Source organism: Stegostoma tigrinum, chromosome 23 (assembly GCF_030684315.1).
Source record: "Stegostoma tigrinum isolate sSteTig4 chromosome 23, sSteTig4.hap1, whole genome shotgun sequence".
NCBI lineage: Eukaryota > Metazoa > Chordata > Chondrichthyes > Orectolobiformes > Stegostomatidae > Stegostoma > Stegostoma tigrinum.
The window spans coordinates 18,293,879-18,320,890 of NC_081376.1; the positions used below are offsets into that span (position 1 = coordinate 18,293,879).

General features: G+C 43.0%; 1 protein-coding gene across 1 annotated transcript in view; it reads right to left on the reverse strand.

The window, feature by feature from the left end:
• Positions 1–27,012, reverse strand: part of gaa2 (alpha glucosidase 2) — a 60,884-nt gene that overhangs the window by 17,730 nt on the left and 16,142 nt on the right. The window contains exons 4-12 of the mRNA XM_048552724.2: positions 24,854–25,019; positions 18,674–18,770; positions 17,637–17,756; positions 9,109–9,227; positions 8,664–8,795; positions 7,407–7,517; positions 6,453–6,566; positions 3,553–3,637; positions 2,935–3,052 (exon numbers count right to left, since the gene is read on the reverse strand). Of these exons, the coding sequence (XP_048408681.1) occupies positions 2,935–3,052; positions 3,553–3,637; positions 6,453–6,566; positions 7,407–7,517; positions 8,664–8,795; positions 9,109–9,227; positions 17,637–17,756; positions 18,674–18,770; positions 24,854–25,019 (1,062 nt within the window). The remainder of the gene's footprint in view (positions 1–2,934; positions 3,053–3,552; positions 3,638–6,452; positions 6,567–7,406; positions 7,518–8,663; positions 8,796–9,108; positions 9,228–17,636; positions 17,757–18,673; positions 18,771–24,853; positions 25,020–27,012) is intronic.

Genomic DNA, 27,012 nt, shown 5'->3' on the forward strand with positions numbered 1-27,012 from the left:
CCCAAACTAGCATCAACCCTTCTTGCAATTGTAGCATTAACAATCCAGACAAACTCAAACTGGAACCAGTTCAAAACAGTATCATCCCCAAAGCCACACATCATACTGGTGCAACTCCATTACTTGTCTTTTGAAGAAAAGTGGTATTATTTGCATATGTTGTTTTGATCCAAAGTGATCGAATATCGCACTAAAGAGATGTCCACACGATTGCCCTAGATGCCTACCCCAGAATTACCTCATCCCAGGTGCCAAGCATTTTTCCAAGCTTAGTGCCACGTCTAGAAATCTCTACCCATAGTCACGAGAAATTACAATATTTAGAACACTTCTTCAAAGGAATGGTTTCCCCAGACTACTGACTGGATTATCCATTATCACTGCTCACTCAGGTATAGTGTGTTGAAAATAAGCCCCACCATTCCCAGAGCTGCCACATGTGTTGAGTTTGATTAAATCCATGAACTAGCAAAATCTAATCAACTGTCTAATTCTAATAAAACTATTATGCCCACCAGGTTTTTCGCTAACAAGAGAATAACATTTATTATAGTCAAACTGTTGTTAACCAATGACAAGAAAGAAGTATCAACTGCAAATTTTTAAGGTTTTGGAGTAGATCTGTAGCTCGGGTTGTGAGTGTTGAGGTTGATCAGCTTGCCGAGCTGGTTTGTCATTCCGCAGACGTTTCGTTAGCCCGCGAGGTAACATCAGTGCAGGCTCCGATGAAGTCTGGGTGTGTTTTCCCGCCTGGTTTTTAAAATTCTGGAATCCGTTGAGCTGGATTGCCTCACTTCCGATTTTCCTTCATAGTGGAGTGAATATAGGGTCGACCCCTACGTGTTTATTGATAGCTTTCTTCGTGGAGTACCAGGTTTCTAGGAATTCCTATGACTGTCTCTGCTTCACTTGTCCCAGGATTTTGGTGTTGTCCCAGTCGAAGTGATGGTTCTCCTTGTCCGTGTGGATTGAGATGAGTGAGTATTGGTCGTGTCGTTTTGTAGCCAGTTGGTGTTTGTGTAGCCTTGTTGTTAATTTCTTTCCTGTTTGTCCGATGTAGTGACTCTCTCAGTCTCTTCAGGGAACCTTACAGATGATATTAGTCCTGTTCATGATGAGGAATGGGTCTTTAGTTCAGGTCAGCAGTTGTCGCAGGGTTGACGTGGGCTTGTGTGCCACCCTGATGCCCAGTGGTTGTAGGAGTCTTGTGGTTAGTTCCGATGTGTTCCTGATGTAGGGTAGTGTGATGAGTCAGGGCGTGTAGTATCTTTATGATTTTGCTCGTGTAGACATCTTCTGACCCAATTTTTTGAATATGCATTATCCTTGAAAACCTGGAAGAGGTATTATCCTTTCTCTTGGCGTAGTTGTGTCTTGCTGGAGTGTGTTGTGACCCATGTAAATAGCATTTGCACGCAGCTTCGTTTGTGCGCGCCGGGATGGTTACTGTTGAAGTTCAGTACCTGGTCTGTGTGTCGGGTTTTCTGGTGTACTTTCGTGCGCAGTTCCCCATTTGTCTTGCCATGACGCCCAGGAATGGGATTGGTTTATTCTCCTCCTCCTCGCTGGTGAATTTTATTCCGGGGAGGGTGTTGTTTATGAGTTTGTGTGTCTCCTCTAGTTTGGTCCATTTAATGATGGCAAAAGGTGTTGTCCACATAGCACATCCAGAGTTTTGGTTGGATTGGCAGAAGGGCTGTCCTTTCTAATGTTTGCATCACTGCTTCTGCTGAGTCCAGAGATAGGTGATCCCATGGGTGTCCCATTGATTTGTCCGTATGTTTAGCAGTTGAAAGTGAAGTGGTTGGTGAGGCATAGGTCCAGTAGTTTGAGCATGTTGCCTGGGGAGGTGGTTTCACTGGGGTCTTGCTCTTGTTCCAGTAGTGCTCTCATTGTTTCACTTGCTAGTGGCATGTCTATTGACGTAAATAGGGCATTGACGTCAAATGATAGCATGCTCTCCTCGTCGTCTATCCTTCTCTCTTTAAAGTCCGAGTTGAGGAATTCTTGGGCTGAGTGGATGGAGTAGGGTGATTTGTTGACTAGGTGCCCGAGACTCCTTTGTAGTTCCTTGGCTAATCTGTGCAATGGAGTGCCTGGTAGGGAGACTATGGGTCTAAGGGTTTCTTCTGGTTTGTGCTTTTTCAGGAGGCTGTAGAATTGACCCGAAAGTCTAGACCTGAAACATCAGCTTTCTTGCTCGGCCTGCTGTGTTCATCCAGTTATACACCTTGTTATCTCAGAGGCTACTATCTCTGACATGTGAATCCATTTCTTCTGCCCAACATAACGGACAATCAAGCAATCAGGTCATATGAAATGTGTCAACTGCAGCATCCTCAAAAATTGCATTCACCTCTCATCCTACATAAGGTTCCTTCTGTGCTGTGGTGCAAGATTGCCACTGATATTTTCCATGACCAAGGACTCAACTGCATTCTGGTGACTAACTATTTTATTAAATTCCTTTTGTCAGTCAAATCAAAGATTCCCCAATGCAATATAATGACTGCAATATTCAATGCGTTCAGTGTCTCACAATAGTCCTCAGTAAACTATTGCACTCTTCCAAGACAAGTACAGAAAATAGGGAGGTTAACATATCACCTCTTCTCTTCACAGCCCTCAATTCAGTGGTCTTGCAGAAAGCCCTGTAAAGTTTGACATAGTCAAATGTAATGTGACTTGCCGAGTTTTTTGAATAGCTATGATAAATCTTCAGGCTACTCCTCAAGGCGGTGATTTACTCTGACTGACAACTCTCATGGTTGGTAGATGGATTCACTAAGTTCTTCCTTCCCACACTCTCCCTGCTTAAACCACATGCACACAATGCATTGTGGGAAAGATGGGAGAAATGATATAACAACTTGTTCAATGAGATTCCCTAAGGCTTAATACACATTTCCGTGGATTGTGTGAAAGCTTACTCACCTTGCAGAGGCTTTGGCCTCCATAAGCCCATACAGACTGTGTACGTTATAGTGCGTTGATGCACTCTGTTTTGCTGAGGCACAAATGGTTTGACTGCGTAAAGTGCCACCTAACACACCTGATAGAAAAAAAGTCCAAAATGGGGACAAGTTATAAAGAGCAGACAAGAAACATGCCCTCACTCTTGACTTCCCTCTCCATGGCCATCTGTCACCCTCAGCTCTGATGTTCCCCTCACTAGGGAGGCACTCCTCATTCCTGACTCACTCCTTCACTAAGGACTCTACCCTCAAGGCCCATCCTACTGGACTCTCTACCCCAACTCAAGACACTCTCCTTTGCTTTGTATCCTTTGCCTCACTCTTGCCTCTCCTGCCAGCTGTTCTCTCTTTCACTGCTGACTCTCACATTCCCTACTGAGGATCCTCATCATTCATGTGGATTAACTCTAGAGATGTAAATTATTGGCAATGCCCACATTAAAATTAGCAACATGACTTCTATTTAGATACTAGCTCAGAGTGAATATTGTGATATCCTGTTTTCTAGATTAGAGGGAATTATGTAATATCCCACTCCTATTCCCCTCTCTATTCACACCAGCAATTCATTTATCACCTGGAACGAATGGTGGATTTTCAAGCTCATTCGAAGGACAACCAGTCTCTGATCCATCCACAAAGCTTGAGGGCTCATTCATATCCTAAAAAATTCCAGAACGATGAGTGTTAAAAAATTAAGATAAGGTTAACGTCAAAATTGAGTAGAATTGAAAAGTCTTAGGATACATTATAAACTTGGTTAGACTTCATTTGGAGTCACCATTCAGATTTCAGGTTCGCTATTACAAAAAAAGGGTACAGGGAGAGCTTGTAAAAGTGATTGACAAGCACACTGTCAGAACTGAGGGCTTGTATCTATCAAGAAAGATTGAACAGGCCAGAAGGAAGGAAGAGGAAAGAAGGTTGAGGGGTGGAAGGCCTGAAAGAAGTCTTTAAAATAATGACAGAGACAATAGGATAGACATAGAGAGAGAAAAAAAATCAAATTGCTGGAAAAATGGTTTAAACTTGCCAGAGTCCAAATCTAATGCCATAAAATATAAGAGAGAGTCATTAAAAAAAAATAGAAATGCCTTTAGTTGGCGTGTGGTTAGAATAAGTAACGGCTATTCAGGATCATGCCATTCACACCCACTCCGGACAAATCTTTTGTTTTTTAAAACTTGTCTCTCTCTCTCATTACCAATCCCTTTGGCTTTGCACCATGAAACTTTGAGATTTAGCTTTTCCACCAATTCATCGAAGATCTCCCTGTTGTTCTTCTTCCCCACCTTCTCACCTTTCACCTGTTGGAAGCCCATTTCACCTCTAACTCAGGGGTGTGGGGGTTATAGGGGGATGGGTCTGTGTGGGATTCTTCAAGGGACGGTGTGGACTTGTTGGGCCGAAGGGCCTGTTTCCACACTGTAGGTAATCTAATCTAATCTAATCTAAACTCCGATGAGATGTCATGGACCTGAAACATTACCTCTTGTCCCTCTCTCTTGCTGATGCTACCAGAGCTGCTGAATGTTTTCAGCAATTTCTGTTTTTAGCTCTACCACATGGAGGGGCTGAGGTGAACAGCAGAGATGTATTTGAGGGATCTAAACAGGCACGTCCAGGATATAGTGATTAGATGAGAGGAAGTAAAGTGAGAAGAAGTTCATACAGAGCAGAACACTGGCATAGTCCAGTTGGATCAAATGATCTTTGCTTTAAGTTCTATCCAAAAGTGAAAATCATTTGTTGCAGTTAAAGGGTAAGAAATGGCACAAAGATGATATTAGCAATACCATAAAAAGACACGAATGGTCTGCCTTTCTCTGTATTTGACCTTATATTTGCAGAGGGGAGAATGACACTAAATAGTTGTGAACCTTTTCCTGTTCAAATTACAAAATAAAGCAGGACCCCAGCCTGAGTCACAGAGTCATACAGCATGGAAACAGACCCTTCAGTACAACCTGTCCATGCCAAACAATCCCAAACTAACCTAGTCCCACCTGGTTGCTCCTGGCTCATATGCCTCTGAACCTTTCCTATTCACGTACCTATCCAAATGTCTTTCAAACATCGTAGCTGTATCTGCATCCACCACACTTCCACAGGAAGTTCATTCCACATGCGAGCCACCCTCTATGTAAAAAATTCTGCCTCTCATATTTCTTTTAAATTTCTCTCCTCTCACCTTAAAAATGTGCCCCCTCGTCTTGAAATCCTTCATCCTAGGGAAAAGACAACTAACATGAACTGTACCTATACCTCTCAGTATTTTATAAACTTCCATCAGATCACCTCTCAATGTCCCGTGCTCCAGGCTTGCACTTCTTTTTTTCCAATTCTTGTATTCATTAGCAGACACTTGGTAATGGAGTGGATGGAGCACATTTCCCAGTGTCCACAGCGTTCAATTGTACATTTGAAGAGTTCATATGTATGTTCTGGCATAGCCTTGCTCCTCCCTAGATCTGTTCCATCCTTCAAGTTTGTAATCCTCAGCCCTCTTTTGGCTTTTAACAGATCTCTGCACCACTGGTGACCATGACTTTAACTGCTCCAACTTTAACACCTGCAATTCCCTTTGGTAATCACTTCACCTCTCTGCATCTCTATTTTTTTTTAGATGCTACTAAAATCTGATTCTTTGATTGAACTTTCTGTAATCTGCCATGATATATCTCGGTATGTTGTTCAGTGTCAAGATTTTGTTTGATAATGACCCCATGAAATATTTGGGGATATTTTACCTCATTAGTGGTGCTACAAAAATGAAGGGTGAGCATCAGGACAATGTTTATTTCGGGACAGCATCACAGCCCCAGCACCAGAGCCCACATTGAAATTGACGCTGCATCACCAACTATCACTTACAGCAGTTTTCCCTCCAGCACAAAGGGAGTAAAATTTACTCAGCTCATTGTCAATGGAGTCAGTGCCAGTGTGAAGTGTGCCATGGAAATATCACCTTCCATAACCCCAATCACGATATAAATGATCGCAAAAGCTGCTGGATTTTTAAAAACCCAAATCGGTTCACTGATACCCTTCAGGGAGGAGAACCTTTTCCCTCCTATCACCCAGTTGTACACTACACTGATGGTTCTTAATGCCTTTGAGGCCACTACAGATTGCAATAAACACAGTTTAGTCAGGTTACGGCACACAGAAAAACTCTCTTTAGTCAGGGATTCTAGAAAAAAAAAGTAGCTGTCTTAAAATAAGAGGTAAGCCTTTGAAGAGCAACGTTAGGAAGCACTTTCATACACAAAGGTAGAAACTTCAAACTCTTTGCCTCAGAAGGCTGTCGGTATTAGAGATTAAATTAAACTTTCAAGGGTAAGAGTGATTTATTTTGTTGAGTGAAGTTATAACTGATGAGGAGCAAAGGCTGGTGAATGGAGTTATGACACAGATCAGTCATGATTTAGCTGAACGAAGGGATGGGAATGGCCTGTTCATAAAAATGGCACTTACAATCCAGAGCCCATCGAAGGGCACAACTTTATGCAACTGCAACAGGTTCTGGAACCACCACACGTGCGTGTTGGGATTTGTGAAATCAGGGAATGCCGTCAATCCAGGCCAAACCTGCATCCCGTAACAAAACACAGAAAATCTTATTAAATCAAAGTGTCTGTCTGGTAAAGATGCATTTCAAACAATTCCAATTGGGTTCATTGTTACTCTGTCCAGGAGGAATTCATTTAACCAGCATTCAACTTTTGGAAATGCTGGCACCAAAGTGACTTTCAACCAGCGATTAATTTGGGGATGAATCATCACCCCGAGTCCCAGTGCCAATCCTTTAGGAGTCTGCCAATGGGGCCTTGAGGGAATGCTTCCATTCATTTCCACCTATCAATAGTTTAAGACTCCAAGGCCGCCCACAGGTTTGACTCTTTCTCCTCTATATTGCCCCACCACCTTATCCTCACCCTTCAGCCTGCTGAGCCGAACTCTGTGTAAATGGGACCAATAGGCCATTATTTTTCCTGGCTGTTGAAATGCTCCACCTAACGTGCTCCCAAATACAATTATTTGAAATCAATAACTCGGAGGAATACAGATACCATTGTGACACACCCTTTGATTGAACCACAATAGAAATGTATTTAAACGCTGAATTAGGGGATTAGGGGAGTTCTTTGCCTTGCTTTTCGGTTCAACAATTTGTGATGAACAATAATTTTAGGACTATCCTTGCCCCCTTTCTCCTGTTTCCATGTACTTTGGTAAATCCAACTCAAAAGAACCAAAGAACTGATCCAACACCCAGAATGCCAGCAACACTGACAGTATGTGCTTGGAAATAAATTGAAGGCACCTACAGATGAAAGATTTCTGGGTGACTTGCCTTGATAGGCAGTCCTACAACGAAATGATTATTCCAATGTTTAGTAACCATACAGGCTATAGCAGCATCTATACCTGTCCGATCAGAGGGCTTCCAGACACATTGTTGATAAAAACTTCTTGCTTTAGGCCTTCATCATATGGCCAGTAAGAACCTGGTGGCTGAACACTGCTGATTGCTGGGTCCTGCAAAACACAACAGAAAACAGATACATACACGGGCAGTGACCTGTTAGGAAGCTAATGCAATGTTAGCCTTTATTACAAGATGATTTGAATATATGAAGGGGTGGTCCGGTTTCCTACCACAGTCCAAAGATGTGCAGGTTAAGTCGACTGGCTATGCTAAACTGCCCATAGTGTCTGGTGATGTGTAGGTTTAGATGGATTAGCCATGGGTAATGCAGTGTTATAGGGATAGGATGGGGGTCTGTCTGGGTGGGATGCTGATGGAAGGGTCAGTATGGACTCTACAGGACACAAACGGTCTGCTTCCACACTGTAGAGATTCTATGATTCTACCAGTAGTGAAGCCTTTCTTCAATTGAATAGATCACACTCAAAGTACTGTGTGCTATTTTGGTCTCCTTATCTCAGAAATAATTGCCACACAAAGGTCCACCAGCCTCGTTCCCAGAATGGTGGGACTGTCATTTGAAGAGAAATTGGGCAAACTGGGACTGCATTGCCTAGAGTCTTCAACAATCAGACGTGATCTCATTGACACCTTCCAAAATACTTAGAGGTTCGATGCAGATGAGATATTTCCCTTGGTTGGAGAGTTTAGAACAAGGGGTTAAAATTTAAAACAATAAAAAGGGGGATGCCACTTAGGTCAGAGACAAATAGAAACATTTTTAACTCAAAGTCGTGAACCTCTTGAATTCTCTACAAAATCAATACCCCAGGATCAATATCACAGTAACAGACGGTATCTGCTTACAAACCCTGGGGCTTGGTTAGCCTTTTAAAACATTTGATAAAACAAGGAGCTTCTTTTTTCCAGGCACAGCATATAATTTTATCAATTTTTCTTGGGTGGCGAGTGTTGCTGGCTTTTATTGCTTCTTTAGCCAACCCGAAGGGGAGAAGGTGAGCCACCTTCTTGAACCATAGCAGTCCCACATCCACAATGCTGTGAATTCTAGAATTATGATCCACCAATAAGGAAGGGACAGCAGTGTTCCAAGTCAGATAGTGTGTGACTTGGAGGGAACATACAATTGGTGGCGTTGCTATGCATCTTGCACCCCTTGTTAACCCACTTCTGAACCTGAAGTCCCACTAAACTGCAGCCGTTTTCTGCGGGTTTCATTGGCTGCTGGCAATTACCACAATCATGATGTATTGCTGCCCATGGGAGTGCAAGTCTGCAACCATCTGAGGAAGTGTGGCAAAGTTCTGAGGGTCAACGGTGAAATCTCGATAATCCATCATGTAATCAATATCATTCCACTGAGCATCCTGTAGAAAAAGGGAAAGGAGACTGTTACACTAGAAACGTCAGTTCTGGTAACCAGTTCGTCAGAAAGCAGCTTAAACAGCCCTACGATTGATTATTTACTCGAGCAAAATGCCAAACTCACAAACCCTCAGTGACTGCAGGCAATCAATTTAGTTTCCAAGCCCAAAGTGAAACGCGCCTCACACCCAACACGACGCGCCTTTCACCCAGGGCAACACCCCTCTCAGCCCACAAAAGTGCGCCTCTCACCCCTTCCAACACATTACTTGTCACGTATCAGAGTTGACAGGCAAAGAACTTAATTTTATGAACCTGGGGTATGCCAGCTTTTCTCATCTGTTTCACCATCTCCCACGTGGCGTTACTTGATCCGTATCCCCAGCGGCAGAGATGGAATCCAAGGCCCCAAGCAGGCACCATCGCTGGCAAACCTGCCAACACACAAAACGTGCATCATGGAGGCAGTAAGTTAACCAAGGAACAGCAACACAATGACAGAACAACGTAAATGTTCAAACAGAGAGAGATAAACAGTCAAAACCACGATATTGGCACACAGCGACATGGGTAAAAGGAGTGGTCAAGACTAATATATGAAAGCAATGATAAATCACTTGTACTTTGAGATGGTCTCTAGAAAGAATGGGAGACAAGACCTCTGCAATCATTCACAAGACAAATTGACAAGATAAGCAAAAGAGAAAAAAAAGAAGAAATAATACTTCGACAGTAGCCTACGTGCTCAGGATAATCAAATGAATTTACAATAGCTAAAGTTCCTGTGAAGTATCAGGTAGAATTTTCCACGCCCCTGCATGGCATGCCCATGGTTAGAAGGTTGAGAAAATAGGGAGAGATGTCACATGAGGGCCTTCTCAACATGGAAAGATAAATGGCTTATTTTCCAAGCAAGTGTGAACAATGAGCTAAGATTCTCATTAGTGAGTAATGAGAGGCTTATTTGCATGCACTCTCTCTCATTAACAGCCTCATTACTACTTAATCTCACCTCATTAATATGCAGTCTCCCCCTTCTCCAATCTGCCAGATAGAGTCCAGATGCTGAGAATTCCTGACTGAAAGTCAGCGTTGTTACCTGGCAACTCCAGCTTGCCGACTGCTCCTCTGAGAAACTTCTCATTTCTCCCCATCGCGGACAAAGCCTCAACATCAGCTGCTCAATGTAGACTCCATGGGCAGTGACCACAAGCATTCCATGTCAATGGACTTTGTCATCTAACACATACCAGCCGCATCTCATCATTATTGCACAACTGACCACTGATCTGCAGTACTTTAGAACACACTAGTATCTCTCATTGCAATGCTGCTGGAAGGATGCCTTATGTACAGAGACAGGCATCCAGCTCATGGTTTAGATGAGTGTGCCTCTCAGAGATCCTTGCCTGTTTGCTCTTTTAGTGCTTTGCACCTATTTTGGTTCCTGCCTTTCTAAATTGAACCTTGCCCCCTCAGCTTCATCTTAAATTCTCACACCACTCCTGTTTTGCCTTGCTGTTTAATACAGGCACAGTCGGCTCTCTGTAATGAGAGATCAGCCCGAGGGAGCAGGGTCCTAACAGTGTTGCTGCAGTCCTGCAGCCTGTGTGTCAGGTTGCCCAGTGCCGCTGACAAACCTGCCTGCTGCTCCTCTATCTGCTTCCACATCTCAATGAAATCACAAACTGGCAACACCGTGGGATCCTCTTATGCCTAGGACTGAGCAGTTGCCTGGTCTCCAGCAGTCCTCTGAATGCTGGCATTCTGGGATATTTCTTCCTCTGCCAGATATGGATGTTTCTGTATCTCCACTAGACCAGTGCTGTCATTGCCGGCAAGGGTCACGATCCCACACTTATAGGGGGTGAGGGAGGTTGGTCATCACACTGCTTGCATCGGCTCTTTCTGTCCCGTCATGGGCAGGTTTATCCTGAAGCGAGAGAACAGGAGGGGTTGAGGGAGATGAAAGTGAGTAGGGCAGCTGTTAGTGCTGGTGCTCGTGGGCAAAAGAGCTGTCCCAAGGCAGTGAATAGGCTGCACTGAAGCAATGCAAGGGGAGGGGTTTAGGGTGGGTGAGAGGCAGTGAGGGAAGATGTTGCAGACAGTAGAGCATGAAACTTGTGGGGAGACGGGTACAGTGGCAAAGTTAGAGTGAGTGTGGGGTAGCAGGGAGACGATGGTGGCATTTACCCTGGCAAAATGGAGAAGGTCATTGACATTCCTATGGCATTGACTGCATCTTTATCGAGCCTGTGGAGACGACACTGACTCGAGTGGCAACTTCAGATCCAAGCTGGCAGAGTCTGTTGTCATTGTTTCCGCTACCAACCCTACGATAGGGTTAAGGTCACGGTTATCGCAGTGGCCTAGGAGACAGCCCTTTCTCTACCACACCCCATCCACCAGGTCCTCTAGGACCCTGCCTGCAAAAGTGTAACACCAAGGTTTTCTTATCCGCCATATCTCGGGTAAATGGCCCAAACTGTGCAGGGCATCACCAGGCTGCCAGTGTTTGGTTAAGTACACAAAACCTTTTGAAAGATGGCACCAGCACTTGGAATCCTGGGACACCCTGGCAGTAGCAAGCACTTCCCCGATCGTGAGTGGGAGGATAGGTTGGGCACGGCACTATAAGGGCAAGGTTCATAATGAATGAGGTGCGTTTAGGTTGATAGTGCAATGAAAACTCACGGGGCCTACCCAAGAAAAGTCCTCCCTGAAACTCAATAAAAATGACACTTTTCTGATATCAGAAATCAGCCCACAGTCACTGCTGTAATATAGGAAACGGAAAACAGGCAGGACACAATCATTGGTTTCTATAAAAGGATGGTATAAATCTCTTTCTTCACCTGTACTAAACTTTACAATATTTTTGTGGACTTTTGTGGAAAATGTGACAACATGGTCATTATTACCTGCCAATACAGTCTGCATACAATATGCACTGTCATACACTTGTTGAAATCACTTTGGTGGAACACTTCCTATAGTATTTCTCAGCAACTCTTCTTCTCAATCACACTTTATCCCAATTAAATACATTCTAAGCTTAGCAAGTTTACTCTCCCACACTTGGTTTAGTGATTCCTAACAGATGACTTGCTGACAGCCCTCTCTTCCCCTTTCTCAAGGGCTCCAGTTGATCTAGGTCACAAAAGTTGATATGAAATACAAACTAGAACAGGCCATTTGGCCCTTCGAATCTGCTCCACCATTGAACAAGACCATGGCTACCATATTATCTCAGTTCTGTCTTTCCATACAATTCCCAAAGCCCTAATTCCTTCAGTATCCAAAAATCTATCATTCTCTATCTCAGATATTATCAACGATGGAGTACCCCAATTCTCTGAGGTAGAGAATTCCAAAAATTCACAACACTTTGACTGAAGAAATTTCTCCTCACTTTTGTTATAATTAGGTGAGTCCCTTTTGTGAGTCTATGACCTTTGTTTATTCTCTGACAAAGGGAAGCATATTGTTGGTTGCTACGCTGTCAAACCTTGAAGAATTTCATGTGTTTCAATCAGAACACCTTTCACTCTTCGAAACTCCAGGAACTAAAAGTCTCACCTGTTAAATCTCTCTCTATAGTGAGATGTTAATGTGATAACATCCCATTAATTTATAGAAGTATAGGAATCAAAGTATTTTATCTCTCTACACGTAGGTATGCAGACACTGCCCTGAAGCTTCCTGCCCAGCTAGGAATTCAGTGTAAAACTTTTGTAACTCCTTATCTTCCCACACATCGGTATGTAGACACTGTCTTAAGATTCCTGATTGAATAAAATTAGAATTAAACTGTTTCAAACAGGGTTAGGTGGGGAACATCTGTAAAAGTGGGAGACCTCTAAAGCATGTAACTTCTGTCGCTGACAAAGGGGCCAGGGCACTGACTTTGTTCTAGCCAGACACACTGGCAACTTGAAATCACAATCTGTCCTGATAACAATTTGAAATTGCCTCCTGCCATTAGCAGCCACTTCACTAGCATTCAATACTATATCCTGGTCTTTTATGTTCTTGATGTAATAATTGTTTGGTATCCTGTCTTTGTCTGTTGTAGTAATTGTTTTATGTATCATGTCATTTGTGAAATTGTTTCATGTACCATGTTTTTTGTAAAGTATAAAAAGTGGGGACTGTCCACTGCTTGGGGAGAATTACTTATGAGACTCTGCGCTCTGTGCCGGATTAAGTACAGTGATTCTCCACAGCTTGTACTTGCTTGGTAATAAAAGGATTCGTATTTTTCTAAACAGGTCAGTGTCTTGTTATTGCAGCAAGTCCGTGAGGGTCTCCAAAAACGAACATAACAACAGGACAGTCTCCTCATACCCAGAACTAGTTTTGTGAATCTTCCTTGTTATTCTTCCAGGGCAAGTATATTCTTTCTCAGGGAAAAAAAGACCAAAGCTGCACACAGGACTGCAGGTCTAATCTCTCCTACGCCTGGCATAATTGTGATAAGACTTCCTCACTCTGAAACTCAAGTACCTTTGTAACAGAAGCTGACAGACTTAATTTCCTCCCTAATTGTTTGCTGCACCTGTATGTTAACATTCTGTGATTCATGTGTAAGAACACCCACTTAAGTGCAAATATTCCACAGTCTCTCTTCTTTAAGTTATTCTGTCTTTTAAGTTTTCCTAATGTACAGGCTAGTTTCACATTTTGCCTTGTTGCATTCCATTGATGTCTTTATTACACATCAACTCATCTATAGCTCATTGCAGCATCTTTCTCACAGACCGTAAGATATAGGAGCAGAAGTAGGCCAGTCAGACATTGACTTGTGCTCTGCCATTTATCACGTCTGATAAGTTTCACAACTCCATCCTCCTGCCTTCTCTGTGTAGACTTTGATCCCTTTGCCAATCAAGACACTTAATGACTTGGCCTTCCACAGCCCTTTGCGGCAATAAGTTCTGTGGATTTACCACTCTTTGGTTGAAGAAATTCCTCCTCATCTTAGTTCTAGAGGGACATCCCTTCTGAGGTTGTCTCTCTCAGGTCCCAGTCTCTCCTACTAGTGGAAATATCTTTTCCACATCCGCTGTACCCAGGCCTCTCAGTATTCAATGAGTTTCAATCAGATTCTCCCCTCATCCTAATAAACTCCAACAGTGCAGGCCCAGAGTCCTCAACCATTCTTAACATGACAAGCCGTTCACTCCCAAGGCCATTCTTGTAAACCTCCTGTGGACTCCGTCCAACTCCAGCATATACTTCCTTAATACGGGACCCAAAACTACTCAATATTCCAAACACGGTCTAACAAAAGTCTTATACAGCCTCAACAGTACAAGTCTGCTTTTGAATTCTGACCCTTTCAAAATGAATGCTAACATTGCTTTTGCCTCCCTAACTGCCAAGTGAAACTGCATGCTAATCTTAAGAGAATCCTAAAATAGAACTCGTAAGTCCCTTTGAGCTTCAAATCTCCAAAGTTTTTCCACATTTAAAAAAATAGTCTATGCTTCTAATCTTCTTGTCAAAATGCATGACCTCACACATTCCCAAAAAACATACTCTCTCGCCCACTCTCCTAGCCTATTCAAGTCCTTTTGCAGTCTCTCCACCACTTTAACACTACCTGTCCCTCCACCTATGTGTAGGTCTTCTGCAAACTTAGCAACTATGCTTACAGTTCCTTCATCCAGATCACGAATGTATAATGTGAATAGTAACGGTCTCAACACAGACATTAGCAGAACACCATTAGTCATCAGCGGCCATCCTAAAGAAAGACTCTTTTCCTCACCAGTCTCTGTCTCTGCCATTCACCCAATTCTCTATTCATGCCACTGCCTTCCCCCTAACACCATGGGCTTACATCTTATTTAGCAGCCTTCTGTGCTTCACTTTATCAAAGGTATTTTGGAAATCCAAATAGGTCATATCCATTGGATCTCCTTTGTCTAACTTGTTCATTACCTCCTCAAAAGAATTCCAGGAGATTGTCAAGAAAGACCTCCCCTTGACAGAGCCCCAGTCCTATCTTACGAAGTACCTCAATGTACTCTACACTCTCATCTTTGATGACAGACTCTAAAATCTTACTAAAGATCAAGGTCAGGCTAACTGGTCTATAATCTCCCAACTTCTGCCTTCCTCCATTTTTAAACAGGGGTGTAACATTAGCCAATTTCCAGTCCTCTGGGACCATTCCTGACTCCAGTGATTCCTGAAAGATCAATCCTTATGCCTCCAAAATCTCCTCAGCTATTTCCTTCTGAACTCTGGGGAGTATTCAACCTGGTCTGGGTGATTTATCCACCTTTAGACTTTCAGCTTCCCTAGGACCTTCTCCTTAGTCATGGCCATTACACTCACCTCAGCCTCTTAACTCTCTTGAAGTTCTGGCATGCTACTGGTGTCTTCAGCCATGAGGATTGATGCAAAGTACACATTCAGCTCCTACACCATTTCTTTGTTCTCCATTACTACTTGCCCAAATTCATTTTCCTTCAATTCAATGTCTGGTCTTTCCTCTTTACTACCTTTTATATACCTAAAGTACTCTAATTTTCTTTTATAATTCTAGCTACCTTGTCATCATATTCCCCCTTCTCTCCTCATTGCTTTTTAAATTGTCTTCTGCTGGTTTTAAAGGCTTCCCAATCTCCTGGCTTCCCACTAATCTTCCCCACATTACGTGCTTTTATTTTTGTCTTTATGTTGTCCCTGACCTCCTGTGTCATCTATGGTTCCCTCGTCCTCCCCTTGGTATCTTTCTTATTACTTGAGATAAATTTATGCTGTTTCTCCTGAATTATCCCCAGAAACGTCTGCTAGTGCTGCTCTATAGTCTCTCCTGACCACTGTTTTCCCACCTAACTTTACAACATCAGCAAGGTTTGATATATTACACTGAGTTCCCTTCACGTATGTTCTTCATATAATTTGTAAACAGCTGAGAACCAAATATTGATTCTCAAGGTGATAGGCTGCCAACAAGAAAATGGCGTATTCATTCCTTCTCTCCATTTATCAACCTTCAGTCCATGATAATATACTGCTCCTCATCTTAATAGTATTTAACAATCTCTTGTGTGGCATTAAATGTTCGATTTTAAAATCAAAGTTCCCTGCATTCAACCTGTTCCCTTTTAACCACCTAATGAGTGATATAGTCAAAAGCATGTACAGGTTTATTATAAACATGTTTTCCTTCACACAAATTCATGTTGACTCTAATTAATTACATACGTCAAAAAGTGTAAAATCTAGGTTTAAAAGTGCACTCCAACTTTATAAACAGCACTGTTCATAATTAGGACAATTTTTACTTCCTACCACCAGAAGTTTTACCTTTTTCTGATCTTTGTTCAGCTCTAAGAATGCAACAAATGTAACTTCACCAAATCAAACAAATTCAGGGTATTAGAACTGTAAAATGTTACTTAGACGACTGGCCCACTGCTTTTGTACTGGCTCAATGAACAAACTATCCCTGCTTACAATTACATTCCACTTTGTGAATATACCTCACTATTAAATTGTAGCATCATCTGGATTCCCATCAACAGAAACTGGAGAATGGCAGTCATTTCATTTTGAGAGCTGGCTCAAAGTGGCAATTGCACAGCCATCGCAACAGCAATTAACTCAAATATTTGGCAACAAATGGATATTGTTATCTGAAAAGGGAAAGGCCAGGTAAGCACAGCTGAACTAGAATTGTCTAAGAATCATTCTGAGTTTAATAGTATAAAGCCCTGTCATTATATATTATCACATCATTCCAATTACTCAGCAATGCCACACATTTGATATTATGTATAAACATGAACACCTGACCATTAGCTCATTTTTCCTTTACTCTTCACAGAATCACACAAGTGTTATAGCGCAGGTGGTTATTTGGTCCATCGTTCCTGCATATATTTTCTTATATCCTGGCACATAATTTCTATCCAAATAATTGTCCAAAGTTCTGCTAAATGTCTCAATTTAGCATTTACAAGGTGTGCATTCCATACTTTCACTACTCATTGTGTAATCAAATTTGCTCCTTTTCAAATCTTTAAACCCATGTTCCTCCCCTTCTTGTTCCTTCTGAGTGGAAAGCTTCTTCTTATCCATTCTATTCAGCCTACTGATTATGAAAACCTCCATCAGGTCTCCTTTTAGCATTCTCCCCTTCTCTCCAGTTCCAACTTCTATCTAATTCTCATAACTAAGATTCCTTATCCCTGGAACAATTCCTCTAAATTGCTTCTGAGCTCTCTCCAATGCATTCACATCTTTCTTGTGCGGTGGTGTCCAGAACTGGAAATAATACTCCAGCTGATGTCTCACAAGCATCTTCTACAAGTTCAACATTGCCTGCTTGCTCTATGTACCTATTAATAAAGCTCAGAACATGTATGTTTCATTAATTCTTCTCCAATTGGCCTGACACCTTCAGTTACCTATGCACATAATCACTAGGTCCCTCTGCTCTTGCACTCCTTTAGAATTGTACCCCACTATCTTTTTATTATCTTTCAATGTCTTTCCAACCAAAATGCATCACCTCAAACTTCTCTCAATTGAAGCTCTTCTGTAGCCTATCAGCCCACCCCTCTGATCTGTCTATGACCTTCTGAAATTCTCCATTGCCCTCCTTGCAGTTTAAAATTTTTCCAAGCTTTGTGCCATTGCAATATTTCAAATTATTCACTACACAAAAATCAAGATCATTAACATGTATTGGGAAAAGTAAGGGTCTCAATACTGCCCTCCTTGGGAACTCCACTACAAACCTTTCTCTGGCTTAGAAAATATTCATTGACTATTGACGCTTTGTTTCCCATCCTCAGCCAATTTTAAAATGCTCTCAGACTTACCGATGACCTCTAGGTACTGCTGGATGACCGAGTTGGGGTCAGGGCCCATGAATACATAGAAGTCGAGGATCCCTCCAATAGTTCTCCAGGTCAGGGCAGGAGCAGGCTGGAGAACCACATCTGCATTAGGGAGAATGATTATTAATGACAGTCCCGCTCATTAAATGCTTTTGCTGCTCAATTCTTTTCTCCTACACTTCTCTGTACAGCGGCTTGCTAATTTCCTAAAATCAATGTAAGAACAGGACTTGCCTCCATTTGTTTGATGGTTGAATTTTCCAGTTTCTGATCAAGACACACGCTAATCAGGGTATTGTTTTCCCCATGACCCTCTGAAGTGGATTTTAGAGAGCAGCTTGAGATAGTACCTCATCTAATCATTCCATTTTCTGCCCTCTGCATTTTTCTACAGCGAAGTGCTGAGGGCCTTAAAGTATTTCAGCATCACAATCAAACCTTGAAGTCTACTCCATCTTTCTACCAGTATGTGCTTATTTGTGAACAAAACATGCTGCCAAAACAAACATGAATAACCCAAACATTACTGAAACCTTACGTCAAAAACCCAAGTACGCATCATATCACTAAGACTCAGATCAAATATCCAACACGCAACATCAAAACTCAAAGTCAATACTCAACATCTCACTACCAAAACTCAAACTAAATATCCAACACTTCAAAATCAAAACCATAACCAACTATCCAACTCATCAACAATGACTCATTTAATGCTTTTCTCTCAGAGTCAAATGGTTGTGGGTTCAATCCCAACTCGCGGGATACATTTTAGACTCAAGCTTCAGTGCTGTGATTCAACACAAAATAAAAAGCTTATGAAGTTACCAGATTACCAATGTAATCAATAATAATGGTGTGAAAAATATTAATGTATGAACTGCAGATTCCCAAAAATACCTCACAACAAACCCCACACCATAAACAGCTCATTCAGCTGGATGAAACTCTCCATTAGAAATGGAATTAATTGACTTTCCCATGATGCTTTGTTTCCTCCCAGAAACCCTTGTGCTCACCCATTGCATTGCTGTTGAGGAGGAAAACACCATGTGACATTCCATTGGGCTCCAGAGACAGGTAAAAGGGGTGGACCCCATAGAGATTAGCAGACTCCTGCAGGAACAAGAGGAGGTAGGTTTTTAAGAATAAAGAATCACATCACAAGCTACAAGCAGTTCATGGAAATAAGGTTAGAAAAAGTTTGAATGTGGTGGAGTTGCTCAATACAACAATATTTGCTCACTAACATAGGTCGATGGTGCTGCGCTGGTAATGTCACAGGATGAGTAATCCAGACGACCAGGTTAACTATCCTTGATTATTGTAAAAACCATCTGGTTCACTAATACTTTAGGGAAGGAAATCTGCCACCCCTACTTGGGCTGGCTAACATTGGCTCTGGACCCTTAACTGCTTTCAGATATGGGCTAGCAAACCCTTACTTCAGAGACAACTGGGGATAAGCAACAATGCTGGCCTTGCAGCAATACACACACCCCACAAAAGATTAAAGGATTAAAAAGCAAAACAAAAAAAAATCCATATTATGGGTTAATATCCTCAAGGAACAGTTTGCTGGTGCAGTTGGAAAAGGTTTAAATGAGTCTGTCAAGGGAATGGGAACCTAAGAAGGAATTCAGACAGAATAAAAACAAAAATTGGTTATGGGAAGTAGAAAAGCTGTAAACGCAAGAAGAATAGCAGCAAGAAAAATAAATAAATCCTTGAACCAACCAGCGTTTAATTATAGAACAGTGTCAAAAAGAAAGAATTAAAACCTGAATCTGAATGCTTGTGACATTTTCACAAGATAGTGAATTGATAGCACTAGCAGAAGTAAAAGAGAATGATTTAATTGCCACTATGGAGGTGTGGCTGGAAGATGACCTAGAACTGGAATTGAGTATTAAAGGGTGTTCAACATTTTGGAGAGTAAAGCAAAAAGGAAGGGTCAGCATTGTCATGCTGATAATAAATGACACATATTTGTGAAAGAGGATCTCTGCTCAGAAAAACAGGATGTAGAATCTGTTCAGGTGGAAGCAAAAAAAATGCAAGGGGTAGCAAAGATTGTTAGGAGAGGTTTATAAACCACCCCACAGTGGTGGTAATGTAAGACATATTATAAATCAGGAAATCGGATATGCAGTAGCAAAAGGAATCCAGAAATCATGGGTGACTTCAAGCTAGACTGGGTGAATCTAATGAGCATCAATGCTGTAGAGGAAGAATTCCTAGATTGTGTTCAAGATAGTTTTCTGAAGCAATATGCTGAGGAAACAGCTAGGGCAAGGACTGATTTAGTATTATGGAATGAGAAAGGGATAATCAATAATCCTCTTGGACAGAACCTTAGGAAATAGTGATCAAAGTATGTAAGAAGTTTCCCATTCATTTGAAAAAGATGTTGTTCAACCAGAAATTAGGGTCTTTAGTCTCAACATGGGAAATTATGAAAGCCTGAGAAGGAAGTTAGCTGTGGTCAATTGGAAATAGGCCATGGCTAGTATTTAAATAATGAATGCTTGGTTTTCAAAAAAAGCTACTTTTTTTAGGACAAATGAGGGGGTAGGCGATGGCCTAATGTATTGTCACTAGACTATTAATCCAGAAACCCAGCTAATGTTCTGGGGACCTGGGTTCGAATCCTACCATGGCAGAGGGTGGTATGGGAATTCAATAATTGAAAAGAGAGTCTGGAATTAAGAGTATCAGGAAAAAAACAACCATCTGGTTCACTAATGCCCTTTGGGGAGGAAATCTGCCATCCTCACCTGGTCTGGCCTCCATGTGACTCCTGACCCACAAAAATGTGGTTGACTCTCAACTGCCCTCTTAAATGGCCTAGCAAGCCAATCGCTACAGAGTCTCAAAGAAATGAAATCAGACAGACCACCTGGCATCGACTTGGGCACCAGAAGAGACAACGGCAGAAACAGCCCTGTCGACCCTGCAAAGTCCTCCTCACTAACATCCGGGGGTTAGTGCCAAAGTTAGGAGATCTGTCTCACCGACTAGTTAAGCAACCGCCCAACATAGTCAAACTCACAAAATCATACCTTACAGACAAGGTCCGAGACACCACCATCACCGTACCTGGATATGTCCTGTCCCACCGGCAGGACATACCCAGCACAGGTGGCAGCACAGTGTATACAGTTGGGAGGGGGTTGCTCTGGGAGTCCTCAACATTGACTGTGACCCCACGATGTCACATAACTTCAGATTAAACATGGGCAAGGAAATCTCCTGCTGATTACTACATACTGTCTTCCCTCAATGTTGAGCAACACACAAACATAGTGGCCAGAAGCTAGGAATACTATGGCGAGTAACTCAACTCCTGACTCCTCAAAGCCTGTCCACCATCTACAAGGGGTAAGACAGGAGTGTGATGGAATACTCCCCACTTGCCTGGATGAGTGCAGCCCCAACAGCACTCAATAAGCCTGACACCATCCAGGACAAAGCAGCCCACTTGATTGGCATCACAGCCACAAGTATCCACTCCCTCCACCACCAATGCTCTGTAGCAACAGTGTGTATGATCTACATGATGCACTGCAGAAATTCACCAAAGATCCTCGGACAGCACCTTCCAAAACCCACGACCACTTCCATCTGGAAGGACAAGGGCATCAGACATATAGGAATACGACCCCCTCCAAAATCTCCTCCAAGCCACTCACCATTCTCACTTGGAAATATTTCACCGTTCCTTCACTGTCGCTGGGTCAAAATCCTGGAATTCCCTCCCTAAAAGCATTGTGGTCAACCCACAGCAGGTAGACTTCAATGGTTCAAAAGGCAGCTCACCACCACTTTCTCAAGGGCAACTAGAGACGGGTAAGAAATGATGGCCAGCCAGTGACGCCCACAAAACTAAACAGGAAGAGCGAGAGCGCCATGGCTAACAAGGGAAATTATGGTAGTACTATATCAAGGGAGGAGGCTAATAAAGTTATTTTAAAACTTGTAAGCCTGAGGATTGGGGAAATATTAGGCTGCAGCAAAAAAAGTGTAAACAAAATACGAATGTAAAATAGCAATAAAGCTGAAGAGGGAAAGATTAGTAAGACAAATATTGCTCCATTACAGATAGAGACAGGTGAAGTTACAGGTGATAGATAAATAGTAGAGAAGCTAAATAAGTATATTAGCCCAGATATTCCAACAAGATAGTTGTTTGAGCAGTGTAGACTCAGGACCCTGTAAAATCCCAGGTGCAGCAGACTGCCTGGGAATTGTCAGAGAAATATAACTTTCTGATGGGCAATTCCATTGGTGTCTGGAACCCACCACAAGAATCTGTCAAAAGGTGGAAATTTCAAAGGGTTCCACTTAGATTGAGCTATAGTAAAAACATAGTCTAATTTCTATGTTAACTAGTTAAGTTGATCTCCCCCCTACTCCCAAACCCACCACACTCAACACAATTCCACCGCTTCACCTGCCTGCCCGGATAGCCCCATGCCCCTGGCCTGAACCCCAGGGACTGACCCTGAACTTTCCACCAGTCTCTATCTCCCCCTCCACTGCTTCTGCCACCTGCATTGGGATCCTCACTTCGCCCACTGCCAGCCCTGATACATCTACCACCTCCACCCCAACCTCTATAGGTTTAGAAAATCCGAGGGGCATAGATAAGGTGAATAGCACCCTGGAGGGGGTGAGTCCAAAACCAAGGGCCATATTTTTAAGGTGAGAGAAGAAAGGATTTAAAGGTACCTGAGGAGCAACTTTTTCACACAGAGGATGGTGCATGTTTGGATGAACTTCCAGAGGAAATAGTAAATGCAAGTACAATTCCAACATTTAAAAGACAGTTGGACAGGAACATAAATAGGAAAGATTTGTCAGGATATGGGCCAAATGCAGGCAAGTGAGTCTAGTTTAGTTTGGGAAACTTGGTCAGCATGAACAAGTTGGACCGAAGGATCTGCTTCCATGCTGTATGACTGTACAACTCCCCGTTCAATGACCTGGCACTACCCAACTGGTGGGCAACCCACCTGATATCCCGCATCTTAACCAACTGCGACCCTAACCCCACATTTTACCTGACATCTTATTCCTTCAGAGCAGCTGTCAAAATGTGAGTCTGTGCTGCTGAGGGTTTAAATCGCAGACATAGCACACTGACTGATGTTAAAGGGTTGCACAATTTGTTGTTGTCTCCCCAAGTGTCCTCCACCACGGACAAACTGTGTTGGTTTCACCTATGTTCCAAAGCTCTCAAGAAGCCAGGATCAGACTTCCTTGGCTGGAAATTTGGAGTTTGGTTCAAACATGAATAAAATAAATATTACTGGGCTTGCCATTTCTCTGAATATCGAGGTCTTTGCGTCTATCTCCTCAGAGGAAATATCCTTTAAATAACTAAGACTCGAGGGTCTAATAGGAGCCTGGAACTCAAAATAGAAATATTCGTAAAATCTGTATTGGGGCAGTGAATGCCAGGGTGAGAAAACCATCCAGGATTCCTGCTGTACTGGGACTTAAATTGAAAAAACACTCCCCTTGAAAAAAATAGTTGCTGAGGCTGCAGGATAATTAAAAATTTCACAACTGAGGTTGATCATTTTTTATTACCCAAGGGTGTTTTGTGTAAGGGAGGTGAGTTTCCCACCCCAGTTTTCACTGCCCCAGCAACATGGAGCCTCAGTGTAATGTTCTGACCAACACCTCAGCTAAAATGATATTTGTTTGGCTGTAACTGGTATGGCTCAGTGAGGCTACATGACGGGTAGTTGAGCCAGGAAAGCTCCCAGGCGCTCTCTTGGACCTGTGCTGAGTAACATGATGCACGGTACATTGAGTTATGGAGCCATGGCAGGTAAGGTTGACTTGTGGAACAACTTTGTAGCAGTTGAATTGTCTCCGCCTGTTTCAGCAGAGATGCTGACACTACTAATTAGCCAACTGGCACTTATACCTCAGCAATAAAGAATGGCACTTGACTGGTGTATGGGAGAAAACTGGCAACCTTGGCATTGCATTGCCTTCAGGGGATGGCGGAAAGAAGTAGGAAACAAAATGGGTTATGGTGTAGTTTATAGAATTGACTTAATACATCCCATTAATTATCCAATAATGGTGCAGCACACAATCGAAATTCCATTAATCCTTCAAAATCCACAGGGCAGAGTTGCTTCCTTGGAGGATTATGGCTGTTTTATGTTAATGTTTATTTTTAACTTGTTAAAAAAAATTAACAGCAACTGGTCCAATGCCAGTAGAGCAAAAGGCCTTGCTTACAATGTAGATCTTCCTTTACTTCAGAAAACTGGAAATGTTGTAAAAATCAAAGCCCCAATTAAGAGAGAAGTACAGCACAGGAACAGACCCCTAAATCCTCTAAGCCTGTACCAATCATCATGCCCAGACTAATCTAAAAAAAACAAACCTTCTGCCCTTATCGGTCTGTATCCCTCTTATAATTTTGTAGACCCCTATCAGGTCTCTTCTCAACCACCTTCTTTCCAATGAAAACAGTCCTAGTCTTTCTAACCTATCCTCACAGCCAATGCCCTTGAGACCAGACAATATCCTGGTGAAAAGTTGTTCATTTTTTAGGAAGATACAGCTAATAGTGAAGTATGTTCAAACAAGTTTGAAGGTGTACAGTCCTTCAGAGGTTGGGTAGGTTTTTGACTGTGGGCCTCCTCCACCCCAAACCTCTCCCTGATTTCAGGTGTAATGTTTGGGGGCAAACATACACTGGTGTTGCCAACTTTGGTTGAATGTATTCATGGAGATTTCAGCACGATTGCACATCTCTACACAACACACCCACAAAGCCAAATTACTGCTCATCCGAAACTGCCTTTTGGGCAGTGAGTAAATTCTTCTTTATCCCATTGGATAAATGTAAACTGTCAGTCAAAAGACCTTTCAAACCCCCGTCTCTATCTCCAATAATATTTCTAGATGATATGAAAGCGATTTCAAAAATATGTGTTATTTTTTCTCCTAGGTATTCATTGTTTCTTGGAACCCTGCTGCAATCAATAATTCCTGGGTATTTATCAGTGTTTTGATGATATTCCAGGGTAATTGATCTTTGGTATGCTTTTCCGCACCTAGGTAGACTGAATGGTGGGTAACAAGGTGGCTATATTTGAAATAGGACACAGATCTTCTTCAGTTAATACTAATGCAGAGTTGTTTTTGTCATGTTCCAAATCATACCGTACCCTTGGCACACTGTCACGGGCCCAGAAGGTCAGAGTGTTCCATTGGACGCTCTGCAGGAAGCCGGCCTGGTGTTCCCCAAGGCCGTAGATGTAAACTGAAGGCAGCGAGGTCGACACTTGTAGGAACTGGTCAGCAAAGAACAGAGGAGCCACGGTGGTGTTTAACCTGTTTCAAAATACAGAGAGGTCAGCAGGGTCCAATAGCATTGCAGTTTGCAGGTAACACACAAGGGAACACACGTCCTCAGACTGATGGAGCTGGCGTGGTGCAACAGCCATGATGGCTCCATAGGCTGAGAGAGCATGTGACCTGGGAGCACTCGGCCACAATGACCACCAAATCCTCAACGTGTTTTGGCATCATAATGGGGGAGGCCAGCAGGCCAATGGAACTGAGATACAGGCAGTCCCTTGGTTGTGAGCAGGTTATTTTTTATTCATTCACAGTGTGAAGGCATTGCTGGCTAGTCCAGCATTTATTGCCCATCCCTAGTTTCCCAGAGGAAAGCTAAGCGTTAAACATATTGCTGTGTATCTGGAGTCGCATGTAGGCCAGACCTGGTTAGGATACACCTGAAGGGCATGAGTGAATCAGGTGTTTTTTTTCAACAACTGACAATGGGTTCATGGTCATCATTAGGCTCTTAATTCCAGACTCTTAAAATTTAAGAAAAATTCCACATCTGTCATGGTGGGATTCAAATCCAGGTTCCCAGAACATTCACAGTCCAGTCGCCCATTGCCTCCCTGTAAGTTCTGTTACTGGGTGCACTCACAAATCAATTTGTACACAAGTCAGAACACAATAAAGGCAATGTAAAAAAGTCATTCGTAAGTAGAAGGGAAACGTTCACAAACCAGATCTTTAAAATTAACACTATTACACCCTTGTAAAGGATGCTGTTCATTAGTATGAGCATTTAAAACTTAGAAGTTCATTGTTTAGGGACTACCGGTAGATATTAGCCATGATTGTGTGTCACATCTGACACACAGAGCTAAACAGCCGTGTACATATGTTCCAATATCTGAGCAATGAGGAGGAAAGGAGGGTAGAGAAACAGTGTTGCGGAAGGGTCACATGATTGGCTAATCATTGGAGGGGCAGTGACAGACTCACTGGACCAGTAGTCTCTGTAGTAAACTAGTAATGCTCTGGGGATAACAAAGTGTGAAGCTGGATGAACACAGCAGGCCAAGCAGCATCTCAGGAGCACAAAAGCTGACGCTTCGGGCCTAGACCCTTCATCAGAGAGGGGGATGGGGTGAGGGTTCTGGAATAAATAGGGAGAGAGGAGGAGGCGGACCGAAGATGGAGAAAAGAAGATAGGTGGAGAGGAGAGTATAGGTGGGGAGGTAGGGACGAGATAGGTCAGTCCAGGGAAGACGGACAGGTCAAGGAGGTGGGATGAGGTTAGTAGGTAGGAGATGGAGGTACGGCTTGGGGTGGGAGGAAGGGATGGGTGAGAGGAAGAACAGTTGAGGGAGGCAGAGACAGGCTGGGCTGGTTTTGGGATGCAGTGGGTGGAGGGGAAGAGCTGGGCTGGTTGTGTGGTGCAGTGGGGGGGGGAGGGGACGAACTGGGCTGGTTTTGGGATGCAGTGGGGGAAGGGGAGATTTTGAAGCTGGTGAATTCCACATTGATACCATTGGGCTTCAGGGTTCCCAAGTGGAATATGAGTTGCTGTTCCTGCAACCTTCAGGTGGCATCATTGTGGCACTGCAGGAGGCCCATGATGGACATGTCATCTAAAGAATGGGAGGGGGAGTTGAAATGGTTCACGACTGGGAGGTGCAGTTGTTTATTGTGAACCGAGCGGAGGTGTTCTGCAAAGCGGTCCCCAAGCCTCCGCTTGGTTTTCCCAATGTAGAGGAAGCCACACCGGGTACAATGGGTACAGTCTACCACATTGGCAGATGTGCAGGTGAACCTCTGCTTAATATGGAAAGTCATCTTGGGGCCTGGGATAGGGGTGAGGGAGGAGGTGTGGGGGCAAGTGTAGCATTTCCTGCGGTTGCAGGGGAAGGTGCTGGGTATGGTGGGGTTGGAGGGCAGTGCGGAGCGAACAAAGGAGTCATGGAGAGAGTGGTCTCTCCGGAAAGCAGACAGGGGTGGGGATGGAAAAATGTCTTGGGTGGTGGGGTCGGATTGTAGATGG